This window comes from Miscanthus floridulus, chromosome 19, assembly GCF_019320115.1.
Source record: "Miscanthus floridulus cultivar M001 chromosome 19, ASM1932011v1, whole genome shotgun sequence".
Taxonomy (NCBI): Eukaryota; Viridiplantae; Streptophyta; class Magnoliopsida; order Poales; family Poaceae; genus Miscanthus; species Miscanthus floridulus.
Window position 1 is genome coordinate 90,402,784 of NC_089598.1, and position 23,078 is coordinate 90,425,861.

A 23,078-nucleotide genomic window follows, 5' to 3' on the forward strand; every position below is an offset into this window, starting at 1 on the left:
TAGAAATTTTTAATAGGCTATTTACCCCTCTCCCTCTAGCCATTAGGATCTTTCAAAGGGTCTGCCACTATAACTCTAGTTTCCTATTTACTCCCGCCTAGCTTTCGTCCACTAACACTACATCATCAGTGAACAACATACACCAAGGGATATCCCCTTGTATATTTTTTGTAACCTCATCCATTACCAAGGCAAAGAGATACGGGCTTAAGACCGACCCTTGATGAAGTCCAATTTTAATCGAAAAGTACTCTGTGTTACCATCGTTTGTTCGAACACTAGTCACAACATTGTTGTACATGTCCTTGATGAGGGTCACGTATTTTGATGGGACTTTATGTTTGTCTAAAGCCCACCACGTAACATTTTTTGATATCTTGTCGTAAGCCTTCTCTAAGTCAATGAAAACCATGTGGATGTCCTTCTCTTTCTCTCTAAACCGCTCCATAACTTGTCTTATTAAGAAGATTGCTTTTGTGGTTGACCTTCCGGACATGAAACCAAATTGGTTTATTGATATCTGTGTCGTTTCTCGTAGGCGCTGCTCGATGACTCTCTCCCATAACTTCATAGTGTGGCTCATCAACTTAATTCCTAGATAATTAGTACAACTTTGGATATCTTATTCTCGTAGATTGGTACCAATATGCTTCTTCTCCACTCCTCAGGCATCTTATTCGATCGAAAGATATTGTTGAACATCTTGGTTAGCCATACTATAGCTATATTCCCGAGATATCTCCACATCTTGATTGGAATACCATCAGGGCCCATCGCTTTGCCCCCTTTCATCCTTTTCAAGGCTTCTCTGACCTTCAATTCTTTAATCCTCTGCACAAAGCATCTATTAGTGTCATCAAACGAGTCGTCTAGCTGAACGGTGGTGTTCTCGTTCTCACCATTGAATAATTTATTAAAATACTCTTGCCATCTATGTCTGATCTCATTCTCCTTCACCAAGAGTTGCTCCCTCTCATCCTTTATGCACTTGACTTGGTTGAAGTCCCTTGTCTTCCTATCACGAGCCCTATTCATCATATAAATGTCCTTCTCTCCTTCCTTCGTACTCAAACATTGGTAAATGTCATCATAGGCCCACCCCTTTGCCTCACCGCTCATTTTGCAGTCTTCTTTGCCACCTTGTACTTCTCTATGTTGTCTGCACACCTGTCATGATACAAGCGTTTATAGCACTCCTTCTTTTCTTTAATAGCCTTTTGCACATCTTCATTCCATCACCAAGTGTCTTTCGACTCATATCCGCTCCCTTTGGTCACTCCAAGCACCTCTGAAGCAACCTTTCGAATGCATGTTGCCATCTTCTCCCACATGTTGTTTGCATCGCCTTCATCCTTCCAAGGGCACTCTTCAATGACCTTTTCCTTCAAGGCCTTTGATGCATCCCCTTCTAATTTTCACCACTTCGTTCTAGCAACCCTAGCTTGTTTGTTCCCTCGAGCTTGCACCAGAAAGCGAAAGTCAACCACCACCAGCTTGTGTTGAGTGACCACACATTCTCCAGGTATCACCTTACAGTCCACGCATATTCATTTATCCCTCCTTGTAAGGACAAATTCGATTTGACTATAGTACTGGCCGCTATTAAAGGTCACTAAATGGGAATGTCTCTTACGAAACAAAGTGTTAGCTATCATCAGATCAAAAGCTATGGCGAAGTCTAAGACTTCCTCTCCCTCCTAGTTCCTACTACCATATCCGAAACCCCCATAAACTGCCTCAAAACCTGCACTTGATGTACCTACATAGCCATTAAGATCACCTCCTATAAAGAGGTTCTCGCTACTAGGGATAGCACTAACCAAGTGATCTAAGTCTTCCCAAAAAAGTCACTTAACACTCTCATAATGGCCTACTTGGGAGGCATACGCACTAATTACGTTTAAGACCATATCACTAATGGCAAGTTTAACTAAAATGATCATATCCCCTTGTCTTCTTACCTCTACTGCACCATCCTTGAGACTCTTATCAATCAAAACTCCTACTCCATTTTTATTTGAAGTTATCCCTGTGTACCAGAGCTTGGAGCTGGTATTGTCCACCTCCTTCGCCTTCTGCCCCTTCCATTTAGTCTCTTAGACACATAAGATATTTACACATCTTCTAACCGTTGTGTCCACTAACTATCTTAACTTACCCGTAAGAGACCCTATATTTCAGCTACCTAAACGGATCCTAGTTGGCTCGACTAGCTTACTTACCCTTCGCACCCACTGAGGTAGGTGTGAAGACCCTTGTGAAAGCATCTAGGCCCCTAGTTGGATTTCGGTGATTAATGATAATACAAGATTACTATAACTAACATGTATTTTGCAGAGGCAAATAAAGTTAGGTCATGGTAATGGAGATCGATTGGGCAATCGAAGTTGTCATGCCCCTACGATGGAAATCGTTTCGGTTTTCAAAGGATGGACGACAAGGTTAAGGATGACTAGTTCTAAGTGTCGATTGGAGTTGAAAAGACACTTAGAGTAGTTTAGGACTTTGTTTTTCCTTTGGCCGTACTATTAAGGGGGGTATGGACGGGTAGCTTGACCTAGTTGAGTCTAGTGAGTTAGGTGTGGTGCACACTTGTTAAAACTAGCTCTAGGTAGCTCCTATGAATGCCTAAGATCCTTTGGAGCAAACTTCATTCACAAATGATCGAGAGTTGGAAGTGAATGGAGGGTCAAATACTAACCGGACGCTGGCTCCGGTGCGACCGGACGCTGGCCGCAGGGTCCGGTCAGTTCATTTGACCGAGGAGAACAAGTCTGGTGTGACCGGACACTGGAAGGTCAATGTGACCGGACGCTGAGGGCCAGCGTCCAGTTGACTCCAGTAAGGGTCTAGACTTGAGAAAGTTTGACCAGACACGTCCGGTCAGTGATGACCGGACCCTAAGTATCCAGCGTCCGGTCGAGTACAGTAAGCATCCAAGAGCGATCGGACGTGTCCGGTCATTATTGACCGGACCCTGACAGCGTTTGGTCATCACTTGAAAACTGTTGCGCGGGTTGAACTGACCGGAGCGTCCGGTCAAAATGATCAGAGCGTCCGGTCATCCCGCAGAAGCTCATAACAGTTCGTTTTTCAGGCTGCCTTATAAATAGAAGCTCCATTCATGTGCGAAGGAACTTTTGCTCATTCCAACAGCTGAGAAACATGTTTGTGAGTGCCAAGTAGAGCAAGGTCCTAGTGAGGTGTTTGTGATTTGAGAATCCAAGAGTGAAACCTCATTAGTGAATCAAGAGTAGACAAGTGTGCATCCATCTTCTCATTAGGCTTCGCGTGGTCAAGTGAGAGTTCGTGCTTGTTACTCTTGGTGATCGCCATCACCTAGATGGCTTGGTGGTGATTGGGAGCTTGGTGATCACCCGGCGGAGCTTGTGGGTGACCCAACTCAAGTTGTGAGCGGCTTTGGGTGATTCGCCGCGATGGAGTGTCAAAGAATCAACCCGTAGAGAGCACTTGATCCTTGCACAGATTAAGGGAGAGCTACACCCTTGCGTGGGTGCTCCAACGAGGACTAGTGGAGAGTGGCGACTCTCCGATACCTCGGCAAAATATCGCCGCGTTCCTCTCTCCATTTACTTTGAGCATTTACTTTAAGTATTTACTTTGAGCAATTCAATACTTGTCTTTACATTCATAGAATTGCTATGCTAGAGTAAGTTTGGAACATAGGTTGCAAGTCTTTTGTGTGTTAATTTGATAGAAACACTTTTCTAGGCACAAGGGGTTAATTGGGCTATCCGTAGGATTTGATTATTGCAAGAAAATTTAGAATTAGCCCAATTCACCCCCCTTCTTGGGCATCTTGATCCTTTCAATTGGTATCAGAGCCTCGTGCTCACGTTTTTAAGCTTAATCGCTTAGAGCAAGATGTCTCACGGGGATGGACCTCCTCCTATCTTTGAGGGAGATGATTTTCTATATTGGAAAATTCGCATGGAGGCATACCTAGAAGCTCTAGACGTTGGAATTCTTAGAGCCGCCTCTCAAGGGTTCCCAACACCTAAGAATTGCCGCACAACTTCAAGGCAGTGAAGTGAACTATGAAAAATGGAATGCAAAGGCTCACAACACCATCTTTAGAGGCCTTTGCAAAGATGTGTTCAATCATGTAAGGAACCACAAAGACGCCCATGCACTATGGTCGGACGTTTGTGCGCTCCATGAGGGAACCAAGAGTGAGCGTGAGGAACGCTATCATCTTGTAATTAAAAAGCTAAATTCTTTTGAGATGTTTCCCAAAGAAAGTGCTAATGAGATGTATTCACGTTTGAAATGTTCTTGTAGAGGAAGTCAATGGGCTTGGACTTACTCAAATGTCGCCATCCGACGTTGTGAGAAAGATTTTGAGTGTCCTCCCCATTGACAAATATGGCCATATTGTGACCGTGCTACACCAAGGTGATCTTTCCACCGCTACACCGACACAAATCTTGGGAAAGATCAATGCTCATGAGATGTACATGCACATCACCCCACAAGATGGCTCATCCTCTACAAAGAAGAAAGAGAAGGACTTAGCATTCAAAGCTAGCCAAGATAAGGGCAAAGCAAGACTTGAGTATGAGAGCTCAAGTGATGAAGATGATGAAGAAAGCCTTGCTCTCATGGTGAAGAAGACCGCCAAGATGCTAAAGAAGCTAAACAAGAGTGGCATCAAGTTTGACGGCAAGAAGAAGAAGTTCTTCACTAGCTCAAGAAGAAAGCCAATCTCCGAGATGGATTGCTATAATTGTGGCGAACTTGGCCATCTAGCTCATCAATGTACAAAGCCCAAGAAAGACAAATTCAAGAACAAGGGCAAGAAAGATGATTCAAGCAATGAAGATGAAGATGAGAAGAAAAAGAACAAGCCATACAAGAAGAGAGATGGCAAAAAGAGGGACTTCTACAAGAAGAAGAAGAGTGGCAAGGCCTACATTGTCGGTGATTGGCTCACGGACATTGATTCATCAAGCTGGATCATCGATGATGATAGTGACAATGAGAAGGTGGCCGCCATTGCTATTGATCTTGCATCCTCACTGCCACCATCGCCATCATCCTCTACACACCTATGCCTTATGGCCAAGGGTGAACGCAAGGTAACTAAGAGTGATGATAGTAGTGATGATGAGCAAGCTAGTGATGATGATAGCGATAGCGATGATGATTCACCTACATATGATGATCTTGTCAAAATACTAAGAAAATACACTAAGATCATTAGAAAGAGTAGAGCTACAAATGAAAAACTTGATGCTAAAAATGATTCACTCTTAGCTAAGTGTGATACATTGGAAAAGGCTAATGATGAGCTCAAAGAAACAAATGATTCTATATCATCCAAACTCAAGGAGCTCAAATCTTCTAAGAAAGAGCTTAAAGATAAACATGATAAACTTGAGTGGGTGCACAATGAGCTTATCACTAGTCACAACAAGCTAAAAGATGAATACACTACTCTAAAGATCAATTATGATACTCTTGTTATTGCACAAGAATTCTTACCAAATGAGCCACATGATGCTACTAACCATGTTGTTAAGATTGATATAGCTACCTCATGTGATGATTTAATTGATGAGAGCATTGAGCATGGATCTAGTAGCAAAGGCAAGCAAGTGGTTGAGTGCAATGACTATGATGAGTATGTCAAGCTCAAGAGTGACAATGAGAAGCTCATGAAAGATCTTGAAGAGATGAAAAGTCACAACACCATTGTGCTAGAAACTCTTGATCATGACAAAGAGTTGATCCTTGAGAATGAGAAGCTCAAAGAAGAAAACAAGAAACTCAAGGAAGAGAAGAACAATGATATTCTCAAGGAAGAGAACAAGAAGCTCAAGATGGAGAAAGAGCATCTCAAGGTGGGATTGAGCAAGTTTGCTAGAGGCAAGCATCTCCAAAGTGAGCTACTCATGAATACCGTCATGAAGATGGATAGAAGTGGCATTGGATATATGGCAAGTGTAGAGAAGAAGAAGGCCAAGCTCAACACCAACAATCAAAGCCAAAGCTAAAGCCAAAGAGATGTTTTGAGTGTGGACAAGAAGGCCACTTTGCTCATGAGTGTCAAACTCCACCACCACAACCCTTGCCCAAGCATGCTAGACCCTTTGCTTTCAATGCTCACTACATGCTTAGAAAAGATTCTAGTGGAAAGATGAAAGTCATGTTCTTAGGACCCCCCCAACAAGAGTAGGCCTAAGAAGATTTGGGTGGCTAAGTCACTTGTTGAGAAGGTGAAGGGCCCTCAACAAGTTTGGATCCCTAAAGCTTGAATCTCTTGTGTGTAGGTGAACTACAAGACCGGTGGAAGTCATTGGGTTATTGATAGTGGTTGCACTCAACATATGACCGGTGATCCTCGTATGTTCACCTCACTAGATGAAGAGGTAGATGGACAAGAGAAAATAACATTTGGAGATAATTCAAAGGGCAAGGTTAAAGGATTGGGCAAAGTGGCAATATCAAATGATCATTCCATCTCCAATGTACTCTATGTTGCTTCATTGAGCTTCAACTTGCTATCCGTTGGGCAATTGTGTGATCTTGGCTTTCAATGCTTATTCACCGAGAAGGAGGTTGTTGTATCCAAGGTAGATGACAATCAAGTGATATTCAATGGATTTAGATACAACAACTTATATCTAGTTGACTTCACCTCCGAAGATGCAAACTTGAAGACTTGCCTATTCACCAAAACAACACTTGGGTGGCTATGGCATAGAAGACTTGCTCATGTTGGGATGAGCTCACTCAAGAAGCTTATGAAGAATGATTTGGTGAGAGGGTTGAAGGATGTGAAGTTTGAGAAGGACAAGCTTTGTAGTGCATGTCAAGCCGGCAAGCAAGTTGCAAACACTCATCCAACCAAAGCTTTCATGTCAACCACAAGAGTGCTAGAACTCCTACACATGGATTTATTTGGACCAACAACATACAAGAGTTTGGGAGGAAATCTCTATTGTCTTGTGATTGTGGATGACTATTCAAGGTATACATGGGTGTTCTTCCTTCATGACAAATCCGAAGTTGCATCTTGTTTCAAGAAGTTTGCCAAGAGAGCTCAAAATGAATTTGAAGTGAAGCTCAAGAAGATAAGAAGTGACAATGGCAAAGAGTTTGACAACACAAACATAGAAGCTTATTGTGATGAAGTTGGAATCAAACATGAAGTCTCCGCAACCTATACTCCTCAACAAAATGGTGTAGTTGAGAGGAAGAACCGGACTTTGATCACTCTTGCAAGGACAATGCTAGATGAGTACAACACCCCCGAAGCTCTATGGGCGGAAGCAATCAACACCGCATGTTATGCATCCAACCGCCTATTTCTTCAAAAGTTCCTTGTCAAGACACCATATGAGTTGCTCAATGGGAAGAAGCCGGACGTCTCCTTCTTTAGGGTGTTTGGTTGCAAGTGCTACATCTACAAGAAGCGGCAACACCTAGGGAAGTTTCAAAGACGTTGTGATATAGGTTTTCTTGTTGGTTACTCATTGAAGTCCAAAGCATATAGAGTATTTAATCATGCCACCGGCTTGGTTGAAGAAACATATGATGTGGAATTTGATGAATCTAACGGCTCCCAAGGAGCACATGAGAATCTTGATGATGTAGGTGATGAACCATTGAGGGAGGCTATGAAGAATATTCCGGTGGGAGACATCAAGCCAAAAGATGATGAAGATGATGTACAAGTCATTAACCAACCTTCTTCATCAAGTGTACCACAAGATGGTGAAAAAGATGGGAGAGTGGAAAATGAAGATACTCATATCTCCCATGAGCAAATGGTGGTACAAGCACAAGATGTTGATGCTCCACAATCTCCTCCTCAAGTGGTCAATAGAAGAAATACACCTCTCCTACAAGATCATCCACAAGATCTCATCATAGGGAGTCCATCAAAGGGTGTAATGACTAGATCTCAAAAACTTACTTCATTTATTGCTCATCACTCTTTTGTCTCTTGCTATGAGCCTACCAAGGTAGAAGAAGCTCTTAAAGATCCAGGATTGGATCAATGCCATGCATGAAGAGTTGAACAACTTCACTCGCAATGAAGTTTGGACTCTTGAAGAGCGACCAAAAGGTGCAAGAGTCATTGGAACGAAGTGGGTGTTCCGCAACAAGCAAGATGATCAAGGTGTTGTTGTGAGGAACAAGGCAAGACTAGTTGCAAAGGGGTTCTCTCAAGTTGAAGGCTTGGATTTTGGAGAGACCTTTGCACCGGTTGCAAGATTAGAAGCCATTCGTATCCTACTTGCATATGCATCACATCATGAAATGAAACTATATCAAATGGATGTGAAAAGTGCATTCTTAAATGGCTTTATTAATGAACTAGTCTATGTTGATCAACCTCCCGGGTTTGAAGACCCTAGATATCCTAATCATGTTTATAGGTTGTCCAAGGCACTATATGGGCTTAAGCAAGCCCCAAGAGCTTGGTATGAGCGCCTTCGGGACTTCCTCATTGAGAAGGGCTTCACCATTGGGAAGGTCGACACTACACTATTCACCAAGAAGCTTGATGGGCATATCTTCATTTGTCAAGTATATGTTGATGATATCATCTTTGGATCATCAAATGAAGACTCATGCAAAGAATTTGGTGAATTGATGTCGAAGGAGTTCGAGATGTCAATGATTGGTGAGCTTACATTCTTTCTTGGTTTTCAAGTCAAGCAAATGAAAGAAGGCATCTTCATCTCTCAAGAGAAATACACAAAAGATCTTCTCAAGAGATTCAAGATGGATGAATGTAAGCCAATCAAGACACCAATGCCTACCAATGGACATCTCGACCTAGATGAGGGAGGTAACCCGGTTGATCAAACTCTCTACCGTTCTATGATTGGTAGCTTGTTATATTTAACCGCATCTAGGCCCGACATCATGTTTAGTGTGTGTATGTGTGCTAGATTTCAAGCTAGTCCTAAGGAAACATCATTTAATTGCCGTAAAAAGAATCCTTAGGTATCTTAAGCACACACCAAGCATTGGCCTTTGGTATCCCAAAGGAGCTTTATTTGAATTAATTGGCTATTCCTGATTCGGATTACGCCGGATGCAAAGTTGATAGAAAGAGCACATCCGGAGGGTGCCACTTGCTTGGTAGATCACTTGTGTCTTGGTCCTCCAAGAAACAAAATAGTGTGGCTTTGTCCACCGCCGAAGCGGAATACATTGCCGCGGGTGCTTGTTGTGCACAAATTTTATACATGAAACAAACTTTACTAGACTATGGAGTAGTTCTAGAAAAGGTACCTCTTTTGTGCGACAATGAAAGTGCGGTAAAACTTGCAAATAATCCAGGTTCAACACTCTCGCACCAAGCATATAGATATCCGCCATCACTTTCTAAGAGATCATGTGGCTAAAAATGATATATCACTAGAAGGTGTAAGATCCGAAGATCAATTAGCGGATATCTTCACTAAACCGCTAGATGAGGCTACATTTTGTAGATTGCGGAATGAGCTCAATGTACTTGATTTTAGTAACTTCACTAAAAATTGAGCTTGTGTTGTCCCTTGCATTCATTGTAATATACAACATGCTTAATTTGTGGCAATGCATATAGGGCTTGTCTAACATGGTTAAGATAACCGCCGAAAAGCGTGTGAAGAAGCTTAACCTTGGATCAAACTTGACAAGCAACTAGATTTACTTACAAGTATTGCATATGCATGAATGTTGTTTTGTCGTTTTATTCCATTTGCCCTCTTGTTGCCTATTTTCTTAAAAAGAATTATAGCCTAAGGCAAAATATTTTGAAAAATATGAGGGTTTCAGAGAGGTCACTCACATCAGTCCCAATTGGTGTTTATTTGGATCTTATTCAAGTTGGGAACTTGATTGGGAACAGGCAGCGAGAAGGAAGTTTGAATATTTGCTGGAAAAAGTGCACCAGACGCTGCACCGGACGCTGCTGTCCAGCGTCCGGATCAGTTCACAGGAGGTGAACTACTACCGATGGAGTGACCGGACGCTGCGTCTGTGCGTCCAGGTCAGGAGGGGATCCAGCGTCCGGTCGATCGAAGGAAGAACAAGTTGTACTGAACCGGACCCTGCCTGCGTTCGGTCATGGACCACCGGACGCGTCTGGTCCCGATTCCAGAGAAACTGGACCTCTCTGGAATCGACCGGACGCTGGGTGGTAGCGTCCGGTCGCTACCACCGGAGCGTCCGGTCAGTGGATCTCGTGCAGCTTCAGAACTCTTTTCTCCGTTTCCTAATCCGTCGCGTGTGGGGAACTATTTAACCGCAGCCGTACCTTTTTTTCGTCCCTCACCTCGCCTTTGCCCTAGCCTGAGCCGCCGCCATCCAGCATGCCACGCCGCCATAGCCTAGCCTGCAGCCGAGCTCCGTGCCTCGGCCACGCATGCCACCACGCTCGGCCCCCTCGCCAGCCGCGCGCCGCCGTAGCTCGCCACGCCGCCGAACCTCCCCGTGCGCCACCGTGCCACCGCAGCAGTCATGCCCCGTGCCGTTGCTCCAGCCTCGCTGGTCACCACGCCGCCACTGAGGAACACTCTGCCGAGCCTCACCACCTGCCTCTCGTGTGTCTGCGACGCCGAGGTCAAGACCAAGGAGATCTCAAGGCCGTTGATCCAACCCTTACCCTACCTCCTTGATTGGTAAGGCAAGACTTTTTCAATCTTGAATCTGTTCAATTGTGACCTAGATCAAATTGCAATGCACTGATTCCCCATTGCATTCAGGGCTTTTGACCTAACCCTAGTCGATTCCAAGGTTCCCCGCGCGACATCTTATCTTTTCTCGGATCGCTGATCGTTAGGTAGAAAGCCATTCGATTCAAGTTCGCATCTACATTGCTTTCTCTATTAGGGTTTCGCATCTATTAGACATATTGTATTTATTTGTATATCCATCTATTCTATCGTGCAGCGTGTCGGTGCCGTTGTGATTCTTGTGGCAGTTGGCAGTCAACTCGGAGCCAAGCTCATGAGTAAGGATCGAGGCCAAGCCTCGAGAGGTTCAGTTTGTCTGTTGATCTTCATCAGCGTCAGTTCATCATCTTGTCAGTTCAGATGGCTCACACCAAGAACGTTGGCAGTGGCCCAGGTGATGATGATCGGAGGCCCCCACCTCACCAGCCAGCCGGATCGAAGGGCAAGTCAACCAAGCAGGTGACATCCAAGAAGCGCAAGTACCCCGACGCAGAGACAGCGAGAGCAGCAGCTGTTGCAGAGGCTGCAGAGCATGCCAAGAGAGGCGGTGCCCACAGCAGAGTTGTCATTGCAGATCAGCCGGTTTCACCAGCAGTTAGAGCTGCGATTGAGGAGGTTGAGCGTCATCACGGTAGTCCAGCTGGGACTACCACATTTGCAGGCCGACGGGTTGCCGTTGAGGAGGGTCAGTTAGCCGAGCAGGAGCCAGTTTAGCAGACTCAGGAGGGCGAGCAGGCACAGCAGACCCAGGAGGCCGAGGAGACAGAGCCGGCACCCTAGCTTCGCCGCTCTGGACGGACCCGTGTACTAGTCTCGCCGAGGCCACCGACATAGCGGAGGGGATCACGTCCGCCACCTAGACCATAGGGTCCACCTCCAGTGGTGCATCTTGACTTGAGGGCTGCCACTGCCAGACAGGTTTAGCAGCTGCGATTTGTAGAGTTTGAGGTTTGGTTTCCTCCGAGGAGGGATGAGAGAGCAGCTGAGGGTTTCTACACGCCACTGCAGGAGGATTTCTACAATGCTTATCTCAACAGTGGGGCAGTGTTTAGATCTCAGAGAGTTTGTCGGATAGAGTCTATTATGGCAGCCGCCGGAGAGCACATTCGGCCTTACTTATCATATTTGCCAAGATTGACAGATTTGATTGGACGGACGGGGATATATGTACCATCTTGGGTCCGGCAGTTTTATGCTTCACTCTTCATCGATCCACATCACAGATTTATTCACTTTGCTTTCAGAGGCAAAGACTATAGAGTGACGAGTGGCAGAGCCAGAGAGATACTGAGGCTACAGGGGTAGCTTGTCAAGATGCATGAGGTATGTTATGGACAGTAGGAGCCTCCCAGGCGTCCTCACAGAGGGTAGGTGCCCCCTACAGATTTAGTGCGACATTGCTTCAAGGAGCCCTTTGGTGAGGGGTCGAGCAGGAACCCTAGTGACTTGACTCCTATAGCGAGAGTGCTAGAGGCCATTATCAGGAGGACACTGCTTCCCAGGTTGGGATACAGGGAGGGCCTGACTCACTTACAGCTATGGCTTCTCAATGCCCTGATGCAGCAGACAGTATTTGATATCTGGGATCTCCTGCTTTCAGAGATGGAGGATACAATAGCTGAGAGATTCAAGGGTCACAGGCAGCTTCCCTATGCTCACTAGATCATGTTTCTCATCCGTAGAGTAGTGCTTGATAAGCCCCCAGGTATGATGGATGAGTATACAGGTGCCACCACAGAGTTCCCAACTTACAACCTGTCACAGAGGATCAGGCACAGCACTCCTCAGGCACCCAGACAGCCTAGCCATCGTCCCGACGTGCCAAAGTCCGTAGCTCAGTAGGATGAGATTATCAGAGGGATTGCAGCCACTGAGGAGGAGGAGCTAGAGGCACATCAGGATGTGAGCGAGTATAGTGACAGCTCTAACAACGACTACCAGCCTATTCCTCAGATGCCTCCACACAGACACGATGCAGAGGCCGGTAGCTCCAGTTCTACTCCACCTGCTCCTCAGACAGACCCTGCTCTCATTGCTATTCTTGAGCAGATGCAGCAGACATAGGATAGACAGGCATAGGAGACAGCTGCTACTTTTGCCCAGTTTTAGACTTGACAGGATGAGTTCCAGAGGCAGCAGCAGGCCATGCAGCAGCAGCAGCAGATGCATCAGCAGCAGCTTATGGGTTTAATGCAGCATGTAGTGACAGCTCTTGGGGCCCCACAGCCACAGTCTTCACCCCAGCTTGCTCCGCCTGCCACCACTTCGATGACTCCAGTTGTACAGCCCAGTGGGCTCCAGAGTCAGGGACAGCCTCCAGCTCAGTTTGCTTCACCTCTTGTACAGGTGTCCCAGTGGTTAGCCTCACCCATGGTAGCCCCACAGTTCACTCCACTTTAGACGGGCTTCACACCAGAGCAGTCTTCCTCGCTATTCGTGCCTGACATGTTAGTCTCCAGGAGTCTTGGAGCATCCTTCAGCGAGTTGACCGGCATGCCTACTCCGCCTCATATGCATACCGCCGGTCCGTCTACAGCAGCTCCAGTCACAGTGACTACTCAGAGGCTCCCCTCGTCTGTCGCCTCGTCAGATCCTATGACAGACATACTAGCAGCTTCATAGGCAGCACCAGCCCCAGCTCAGACCCAGACCGCTTCAGCGACATTTCCTGCCATAGAGGGTCAGTCAGTTCAGAGCTTAGGGTCAGATGATGATGGTGCCTAGTTCCAGCTTGCCCCACGTTCTTCAGCGCCCGGCTTGTCCGCTGCAGCCCCATCGATCGACCCCTAGGTTTTGGTGTTTGACGCCAAAGGGGGAGAGGGTTCGAGTATGTAGACTTAGGGGGAGCGTCATTTAGGGGGAGCTAGTTATATAGTATTAGCTTATTATATACATTTGGAGTTTTATTTGTGTGATACACTATTACTTATGCATTCGTGTGTTTACTTTCATGCATACTATTATATATATGTGATAGTGCTATCTACGTGATTGTGATAATGACATGTGTGATTTCTACTTTGCATCATTTAAATGTCATATCACTTGTGTTATGCTCATTTGCCCTTGCTTTCGCGTTTATTCTTCGAAGCAAATGAGCTTTGTTACTCGTACTCATGCTCAATTCATATTCTTTGAGTACATCGAGTTGGCTTGGGTCATAGAAGTGCTATGCTAGAGTAAGTTTGGAACATAGGTTGCAAGTCTTTTGTGCATTAATTTGATAGAAACACTTTTCTAGGCACAAGGGGTTAATTGGGCTATCCGTAGGATTTGATTATTGCAAGAAAATTTAGAATTAGCCCAATTCACCCCCCTCTTAGGCATCTTGATCCTTTCACCTTGCTTATTTTGCACCACACCCGGGCGCCGATGTGGCGTGCCACTAAGGATGCGACGACCCGATCCATGCTCACTTGACACCGTGTCCAGATCACGACATGGCATGTCATGGGGTGACGACCTGACCCTTGCTCATTTAACAACATACCCGGGTTCCGACATGGCGCGTCGCTATGAGGGTTATGCCCCAACGGGATTCTTTTGGGTTTATCTCCTTAAAAGTGGCTAAGTTTTTACATTAGCTTGCCATGCCTAACACAACCCTTCTCTTTTACCAGGGTTTGAGATCTGCTATGCTGGGACACCAAAGGCGTTGTCTGGTACCATAAAAAGGGGTCCCCTAAGCAAAAACCGAAAAAAATCGCTTAGACCCTGTCAAAATCAAAGCCAAGAGACAACTATTGGCTAACCCCCGGCCTTGTCCGAGGCTATTGACTCTCCACCTCGCTCGAGGCCTCGCACGAAAGGCCTCGCACGGCCTATCGATTCTCCGCCTCGCACGAAAGGCCTCGGACGGCCTACCGATTCTCTGCCTCGCTCAAGGCCTCGCACGAAAGGCCTCGGACGGGGAACCGATTCTCCGTCTCGCTCGAGGCCCCGTGCGTAAAGCCTCGGACGAGGTGCCAATTCTCCACCTCGCTCGAGGCCGGCTCGGCAACAACCCCGTCGCCTCCGCCTCGACCGATCTCCTTGGTAGAACGTCACGTCCAATTAATGCGACCAACCACTCCCGTGACATCAGCCGGACGACGGCTTGGCACAGCAGAGCGGCCGACGAGACTGGAAGTCGCATCAACACCATGTCGTCCGGGACAGGACAGGGCAGGGGTTACCGGCCGCTGTGCTCGGTACTGTGTCCACGACCGACGCCCGCACTGCACTATGCTACTTAACCCCTGCTCTAGGAACAACGCGGCGTGGGGAGTCAAGTCCGGGCCACTATAGCCTCGGAATCAGTGTACAGGACCAACTGCTCCCTCCAAGCCTCGGCAATCCACTTCAGGGTCTCGACAGCCTCGGGATTCGCACCCGCCTAGCCCCCCACGATGGCTCGGCCTCGGCACCAACTGAGCCTCGGCTCTTTACGCTGTCAACACACAGCGACCGGCACGTCGTCCGCCATGCCCTGCATCAAGCTATCACTGGTGCTCCCACGTCGCACAGGATCGGATGTGACCGGCGCGTCGCTCTAGTGCATCAAGGACAAAGATCGCTCCATCGACTATGCCGCCACAGTGACAAGCTACAGGGCTCGGAAACGCCACCTCCGCTCACAGGACGCTGCATAGTGAACGCATGTATCACCCCTGTCCCCCCTTCAACTATAAAAGGGAAGGACCGGGGCCGTTTCTAGGAACGGACAGAGAGATAGAGGGGCACGAACACGCATAGGAACAGGAACAGATGAACTCACTCACTCACGCGCAAGCAACACTCTGTAACACACACGCTTCCCCGCTGCCTGAGATCAACATCTCAAGCAATTCACACCGCTCCACGCAGAGACCTGGGACTAGCTCCCTCTCTCGCCCTGCTTGTAACCCCCTACAAGCACTTCGGTGCAAGGAATACAAGATCGATCTATCAGACTGGACGTAGGGCATCTCTTGCATGAACCAGTATAAATCTTGTCTCTTTGCATCACCATCCGGGATTAGGGGCACGCAGTACGTTTTCACTAGTTGGTTGAGGACCCGCCGGTCCAAAATACCGACAGGCGCCCCACCATAGGCAGAGTTATGTTGTGGAGGATACCAGGTGAAAATATCCAAAATGTACCAAAGTTTGCAAATATATTAGAATCACTACGTACATTTCTCCCCCAAGAATCTCTGAAAACAATCACCGGTAAGAGCAGTTATTTTGCGCAACAATATAAATGGCAAGAGCAAACTCAGATCGTGTTTGAGATTTTGAGATGTAGGTGTGAACAGTGTGTAGCTTTGTCGCACCTGAATTTTTCTACTCGACTCACAAATCTAATCGACTTTCAGCATGACTTTTGCATGGACCTTCTACATAATGCCAGTTTTTGGTAATTTTGAAAAGTGCTGTGTAGAGTGTTTGCAACTTAGATGCACCCGTTTCTTAATACCGGGTGTTTAATGAGAATATACAGTCATGAAAAATGCTGAACAATTTTCAGAGCTTCAGGCTGATAATCAGCTGCAATCAAATCAGCTGTGCATAAATATGAACCAACATCCAGAAAATGAAAATGTAATGTTGCAAACTTTAACACGGCAGACAATATCATGTGTCATTGGATGAAAATTGTGTTAAGAATTGTATGCCCCCAAACAGCCTAAACTATGACTTGGGGTCTCACAGTACATCAGAACAGGTCTTTTTTGTTGCTGATCAAATAGTGACTCTAGAGCCCTCATGTAAGAACACAATCAAATCGATACATTGAAGAATCTGGTCCGAAGTACAAAAAGAATTCCCTCGAGGATGGTCCAGTGTTAATCCTCTTAAGTAAAAATGCATATAGGATCCTGAGGCTCTCTCGAATGTAATATCATTTTTGACCTAGTGTATAGTCGCCATGTTTACACGATCTGTATGCCTGTTGTTGCAACACACTATGTGTCGTCATGATGTAAAGCTTCCTCTAACCCTAGCTACGAACTTGTCCATCTGAGAGATCATTCAGACTTACTCTTCAAGGTGTATACATTTCCAACGACTCCGATGACACTAACAACTATTGATAGCCCCAGCAACCCAAGTGACAGGAGCCTCTCCCCATGTCCCAAGCGACTCCCTTCCTTGTCCAGCCTCAATGCCACCAGGGCTGGGAACATGAAACCCAAAGCCAACCCTGTCGTAGCTCCGGTGAACTTGAAGGCCATCCAGATGTTGGGTATCATTGTCGAGCCAAGGTAGATGAGAGCTAGAAGCACCACTGTCAATGCGAGTGTTTTCTTCCAGCTAGGGGTCGCCAGCTCCCCGAAGATCAGTGTGTCCACTGTCTGCCTGAGCGAGAAGTGGACAACTGGGAAGACGAGGACCAGGTGGATGACATACCCAATCCTGACAATGTAGTTGAGCAAAGAGCTGAATCTGATCCCGAGATCCTTGTCGAAGTTGGTGAGCACATCAGACTCGGTGTCCTCACCGAACAAGAGATACCCTGAGAGGGCAGTCAGGGTATACACCACTACACATAGCACGGTGCTGATCCTCCCAACCTTGTACATGTTCTGCGGCGTCTTCTCCTTGAGTTCATTGTAGATTGGCTGGACATTGAAATGACAGATGAAGGCATTAGTCATGATGGGTATCACGACGAGCAGGTCTAGCATTGCTGCTCGGGAGCTGAAATCTGGCCCCATCCTCGGCATACTGATCTTGCCCTCGGCGATTTTGATCAAAGCAATGATGCAGGACACAACCACAAACACAACAGCAAGGGCAACTGACGCAGCAGATGACAAGCTTAGTGAGTCAATCTTCTCAAGCGCACACAATGGTGCAAGGAAGATGACAAGAACCACCAAGATCAGCAGCTTCCGATTATCCCACTCGCCATGGCCAATCAGCTGATCCATGACGCCGATGTGCTTCAGTGATCCTGACATCACGTCTCCGATGATAATCAGATACACCACCAGGACTCCTGCGTTGTTGATGATGACGCACATCTGCGCCACGACGCTCGCCGGGCGGCCCATCGCCCTGTGCACGACCTCGCCGTACGACAGCGCGCGACAGTAGGCCGAGAACCTCACGAGCAGCTCGACAGTGATCTCGGACAGGACCCCCATGACCAGGATCGAGACGAGCCCAGCGGCGACTCCGAGCACCTTCATGGTGGCCGGGAGCGCCATAATGCCGGCCCCGATGATGGAGGTTGCGAGATTGAACACGGCGGCGGGCACGCCGGACCCCTCTGGCGGCCCGGCGGGGCCGTCGCCAATCAGCGGCAGCTCGTCGTGCTCCCCGCCGCCGCCGACTCCGTCCTCCACCTCGCCCAAGAACGAATCTTGCTTGGAGATCTTAGCGTGGCCGTTGACGATGCCATTGGCGGCGGCGTTAGATTTGGCTTGGAGCTCGATGGAGGGGTAGGTCAATGGGAGCGCCGAGTAATTCGTGTTCATCTCCCCTCTTGGCGCATCAAAGATGGATCAGAGAGCCAAGAGGGAGATGGAAAATTCTTGGCAAGACCGGATACAGGAACAAATTGCGCCGAGAATAGAATCAGAATGCCTGAATCACCCACGGAGGGAAGGAAATTCGCGCCCAATCTACAACTAAGAACACAAAATTGCTTGCTGTAGAAAGGGGAGGAAAGAGTGCCTAACTAGCAGGGAGGGGGTTGGAAACCAAAACAAAAAATATTCCCTGCGGAGGAGATTGGGGGATGCAACGGTGGAAGAGATGAATCTTGGTGAGCACCGAGGCCTTTGGGAGTTGGGGAGCAACAAGTGGGGTGGACTGAGAGGGAGGATTGGGGCGTTGAACTGCGGCGAGAGATCTGAGCTTTATCCCTCTTGCATATTTGTAATTTTTTTAATTTTTTACTTCTGCCACTCCTTCCGTGTTCTTCCTTCTCTCGGATGAAGAGTAGGAGTACTCTTAACAAAGAGAGCACAGTCAATTCACGTTAATTTCTAAGTACGGATGGCTACACCAACCGTGTGACTCCCGTGTTCTTCGTAGATGCTTATGACGTGTGGGTCCAAACAGAAGCGGGGCCAAGTGACAGTGAGGGGGTACTCTAGTGATTCGTAAGAGTTCTCTGTGTTGGGCCCACGCGTTCGGCCACATGGGCATGCGACGCGCGGATACAGCTCTTCGATCTGATTGGCCGGCAACCTGAGGTCGGTGCGGGACCCAGTTGCTGGCTAGTTGCGCCACCTACTACAATCTGCCCCACCTGTCGGTGAGCAAAAATATCTTTCCTCCTGAAATATGTAATTTTCGTATAAACTTTTCGAAAATAAATTGAATTCGTTTTTTTTTTTGTTTCCATGTTGTTTTAGTTTTTACTTGAACATTATTTTCCCTGGAGTACGGTTAACAAAAGTGAGTATTTAGGTTGCCTTGAAACCTTCAAGTCTTCCATTGAAATGAATATCTTCCTTTGACCCGGTATAGCTCGAAGTTTCTTCGCACACAAAATATCAATTAGCTTTGTCTTGTTTGAATACAAGTACAAAGCATGTGATAGATCACTAACAATATCAAGTTGTGATGTGGAACTGTACGTGTAGACTCATCTCGATTTTTTTATAAGAAAGCTTTTATGTTATATTTTATAGATTCAGACATAATCTTCATTTACTCCCTCCGACAAAAGTTGTCATTCTATAAAATTTCAGAAATATTAGCAAATACTAGCGTGGAACTCAAATGACCAAGGCGTCTCTATTTAAAGTTCATTTGAACGTAGGAATTTCACAGAAATTATATATAAATTTTACATAAATTAGTTTAATTACGTAGGAATAGAAAATTTTTCCCACGTTCTAAACAGGCCCAATAGACATCTCCTATAAAAAGATTAGTTGTTATGGGTAACTGGCTCAGTAATTGTCCATACATATATAATTAAGGCAAATAGATAAAAGATGAGCCTTTGATTTGATATACATGGATCTCACTAGTAGCTGTCTAAAGTCTACAATGACAAGTTTTGTTGACCAAATTTTGAATACTACAATGATCAGTTTTTTTTATAACGTCACGGGCCACCTGTATATATTTCAGCTTGCCCCCAACGGCCTGAAATCACAAGTTTCATTTTACATCATAGTTGAGCTTCATTGCTCAGAGACTTAAAAACTTATTAAATATTAGATTGATTAGCACCGGAGCCTTGGTTCATGATTGTTGTCAACAGTGAACACCAGACGTTAGCTGTGCTTCTTGTCTCCACCGGCATCCTGCAGTTCCAAAGTTGCGCTTCATTGCTGCATAAACTCAGGAAGCGTTTCATTGTCATCGCTTCCCTTTGGAATACAAGTTCATTCCTTCTCTTCCATAAAAGCCAGCAACATAAGGTGACAAAGCCATCAAAGTGTGCTGCCTGAATGTTTTGAATTTTTTTTTTAATTTTAACCCTTTTTTTAATATAGTTTTAAATCCAACACTGTCGTTTTTTTTTAAAACTAACACTTTTGGCCGCGCCTATTTCCCTGACGCGGCCAAATGCCTGTGCCGCGCCATGCAGGGTGGCGCGGCACAGGGCTGACGTGGCGTGGGTCGGCCTGGGGGGCCGATGACGTGGCGGGTCTTGCCGCGTCACCGACCCTGGTGCGGCAGTGCCGCGTCCTGATCCGTGGCGCGGCTGGACCAGATATATACTGCACGAGCAGCCACACCACCTGGCCGCTGCGCCTGCCGCCGGCCCGGGCTACCTGGATGGTAGAATCGAAACGCGTCGCGCCCGTATTTTGTTGAGTTTTTTTCACGGCCGAATAGAGAATTTAATAAGCCAGTGATTAGTTTTTCGTCTTTCATAATATGGTTATGCACCATTTTAACTAATCAATTACGAAAAATTACTACCGGCGTCCAGATACGCCGAGACTGCCGGTTCTCGAACGCAGGGTACTTAATCTCGCCGGCAGTGCTGCCGCAACTTAAAGAAACGAATAAGAAGCAAGTTGACAAGCTGCCACATAACATATTCATTGTTTTGACATAAGTTTGAGATAACATAACCAAATAACCCCGCAAGTTTCGGATGCCAATATTCGTTTGACCTAACAAACTAAGACCCAGGAGTGTAAGGATCCCTCGGACGCCTCTGTCTCTTGGGATTTGTTGGCAACACAATGGGAGTGTAGCCAACGTCGGTATGGTCGCGTCGACGGTGCGTATGGCTCGTACCCTACAGGTATATGATACGCACGATTACTTATAATTCTTTATGATCGTTAGTTCATGTAGCCTACGTATTTAAATAAACTATCTTTGATAGTACCTGTGAGGCTCCTTGGGTACCAAGCGGGGCACCACCTAGCTGAGACATGCTGATCTCGTGCTACGGCCATTTGTCCCACTAGCCGTGCTGTCCGCGGAAGCCCGGGGGTTCGTCGTCGTCGTCATCGTCCTCGTCCTCCTCCTCGTCCTCGGTTGCAGGGTCCTTCCCAGCGCTATGATGTGGTGGTGTACGCACCGCGAAAGTGGCACCCTGCGTCATCGGCTGAGAAGAGCCGGCTGGTGTCCTCAAGAGGCTGAAGACGTGCCACCCGACCGCGCGGGGAGTGGTGGTTCCTCATAAGGAGTGTCCATGCAGCTCAACTTCTGAGCTAGCCTCCTGCAGCTCTTCTTCACCTTCTGCATAAATAGACGTTAAAGTTAGTTCATTACCCAAACACATATACACTAAAGAAATATTTTTTAAACGGACAAGTTTATGTTTACCTACACAAAAGCCGCGAGAACGCCTGGCCCCTGCCCTCTAGACTCGTGAAGCCGGAACGCTGTTTCGTTCGACAGCCTTGACAATTGTGTCGCCTGGGTACAGAAACGTGGTTGGACAGTTTTAGTACACATACTTAATACCAAAAGGATAACAAATTGTACCATTCAAGTATCTTACCACGTATCTTTGAAGTGGGGCTCTCTATAGCTGTGTCCTCCCTAGTGGTAACGTCGTACATATCTTCGATGACATCTTCCTCTGAGTCCTCATCAATCGCCACGTCAGTGTACGGGGGCTTGATATGTGTCTCCGTAGACCTGTGAAGCCACCGCAGGTACTCGTCGAAGGTGTGCTGCTCGTGTGGAGGACCCGCAAGGACCGCATGTGGTACCCTGGTCTGCCACAAATGGATGTACGAGTTGTGTGTCACGCGCCAATCCTTGGTCTTGTACCTCTTCCTACGGTCAAACCTGCAACAAAACGATATTAGTTGTACCAAACACACCTCTGAATTGTAGCATTGTTATTAATCGATAACGCACCCGTGCAATGCTTGATTGGTGGAGTAAAGCGGTGGTGGGCAGCCTGTCATTCTTCCAAACTGTCTGCAGACCCGGATGGGCAAGTGAATCTCGACCACATGGAAGAAAATAAGAGGGATGTCGCAGCGATACTCGTGTGACTCGTCCCTAGTGACAGGACTCAGATAGTCCTGGAGCTCCGGAGAATCCCAAGGACACCAAAACACCTAAAATTTTGTAATTGTGTTAGGTTGTGATATAGTGTACATCGAAGAAGACACTGCTACGATAGTATAGAGAGCGTAACCTGGTGCTGTGTCAGGAAGTCGAGACACCGGAACTTTTTCTGTAATTGATCAAAGAAAATGAGACCTGATGCCAGCTGTAAAGCAATGCAAGTATTAAATAGGCTTGAATTACTCACTTATTTTTCTTGGAAGCATCGTCGTCCGGTGGAAGAAAACCAGTAAACTGAGCCATCAGCTCCCTCCAGTGATCGTTGTCAACTATCCCTGTCACTAGAAGTCCCCCAAACCGAAGGCCTAAAATAGCCTTCACGTCCTGCAATGTCAAGGTCATCTCGCCATAAGGTAGGTGGAACGTATGGGTCTCAGGCCTCCACCTGTTATAAGAATAGAACGACTGTTAGTTGCCTCCAATTTGTTACAAGAAAGTTTACGTACAAAGAATGCACTCGCACCTGTCTACAGCTGCAGTAAGTAGTGCTGGGTCAAGAGACAGAAGACCGTGGTTGACACACGGACAAGCTCGAGGAAGCCGGCACGCCGTATGTACGGCGTATAACGCTCGTCCCACTGATACGCCCTGGTGTGAGTGCAGGGTCTCAAAGGAGGCAAAGACACCTCTGCGTCGTTGTCACTCAAGATGTGTGCTCCGTGCTGGTCGTCGTACTCCACCTCAAGAATAGGGTACAACGGGTGTTGCGTGGGAGGGGTCATCCTGTTACAAATTGATAAACAAAACGTTAGAGTATTCAAATTAACAAAATTCAAGTTAACATTAGTAAGTTCACAAACAAACCACAAACAAATTCACTAACCTAACTAGCCTAAATCTCTAAACCCAAAATCCTAACTATACTAGATAATAAATACATAATCAATCCATATAAAACTT

At 46.7% G+C, this 23,078-nt stretch overlaps 1 protein-coding gene across 1 annotated transcript; it reads right to left on the reverse strand.

Moving 5' to 3' along the window:
• Nucleotides 1–16,306: 16,306 nt before the first annotated feature.
• Nucleotides 16,307–18,590, reverse strand: LOC136528266 (amino acid transporter AVT6E-like). Its single transcript, XM_066521195.1, has one exon. It carries the CDS (start codon nt 18,143–18,145, stop codon nt 16,691–16,693), a length of 1,455 nt encoding a protein of 484 aa, XP_066377292.1. The 5' UTR covers nt 18,146–18,590; the 3' UTR covers nt 16,307–16,690.
• Nucleotides 18,591–23,078: the final 4,488 nt, after the last annotated feature.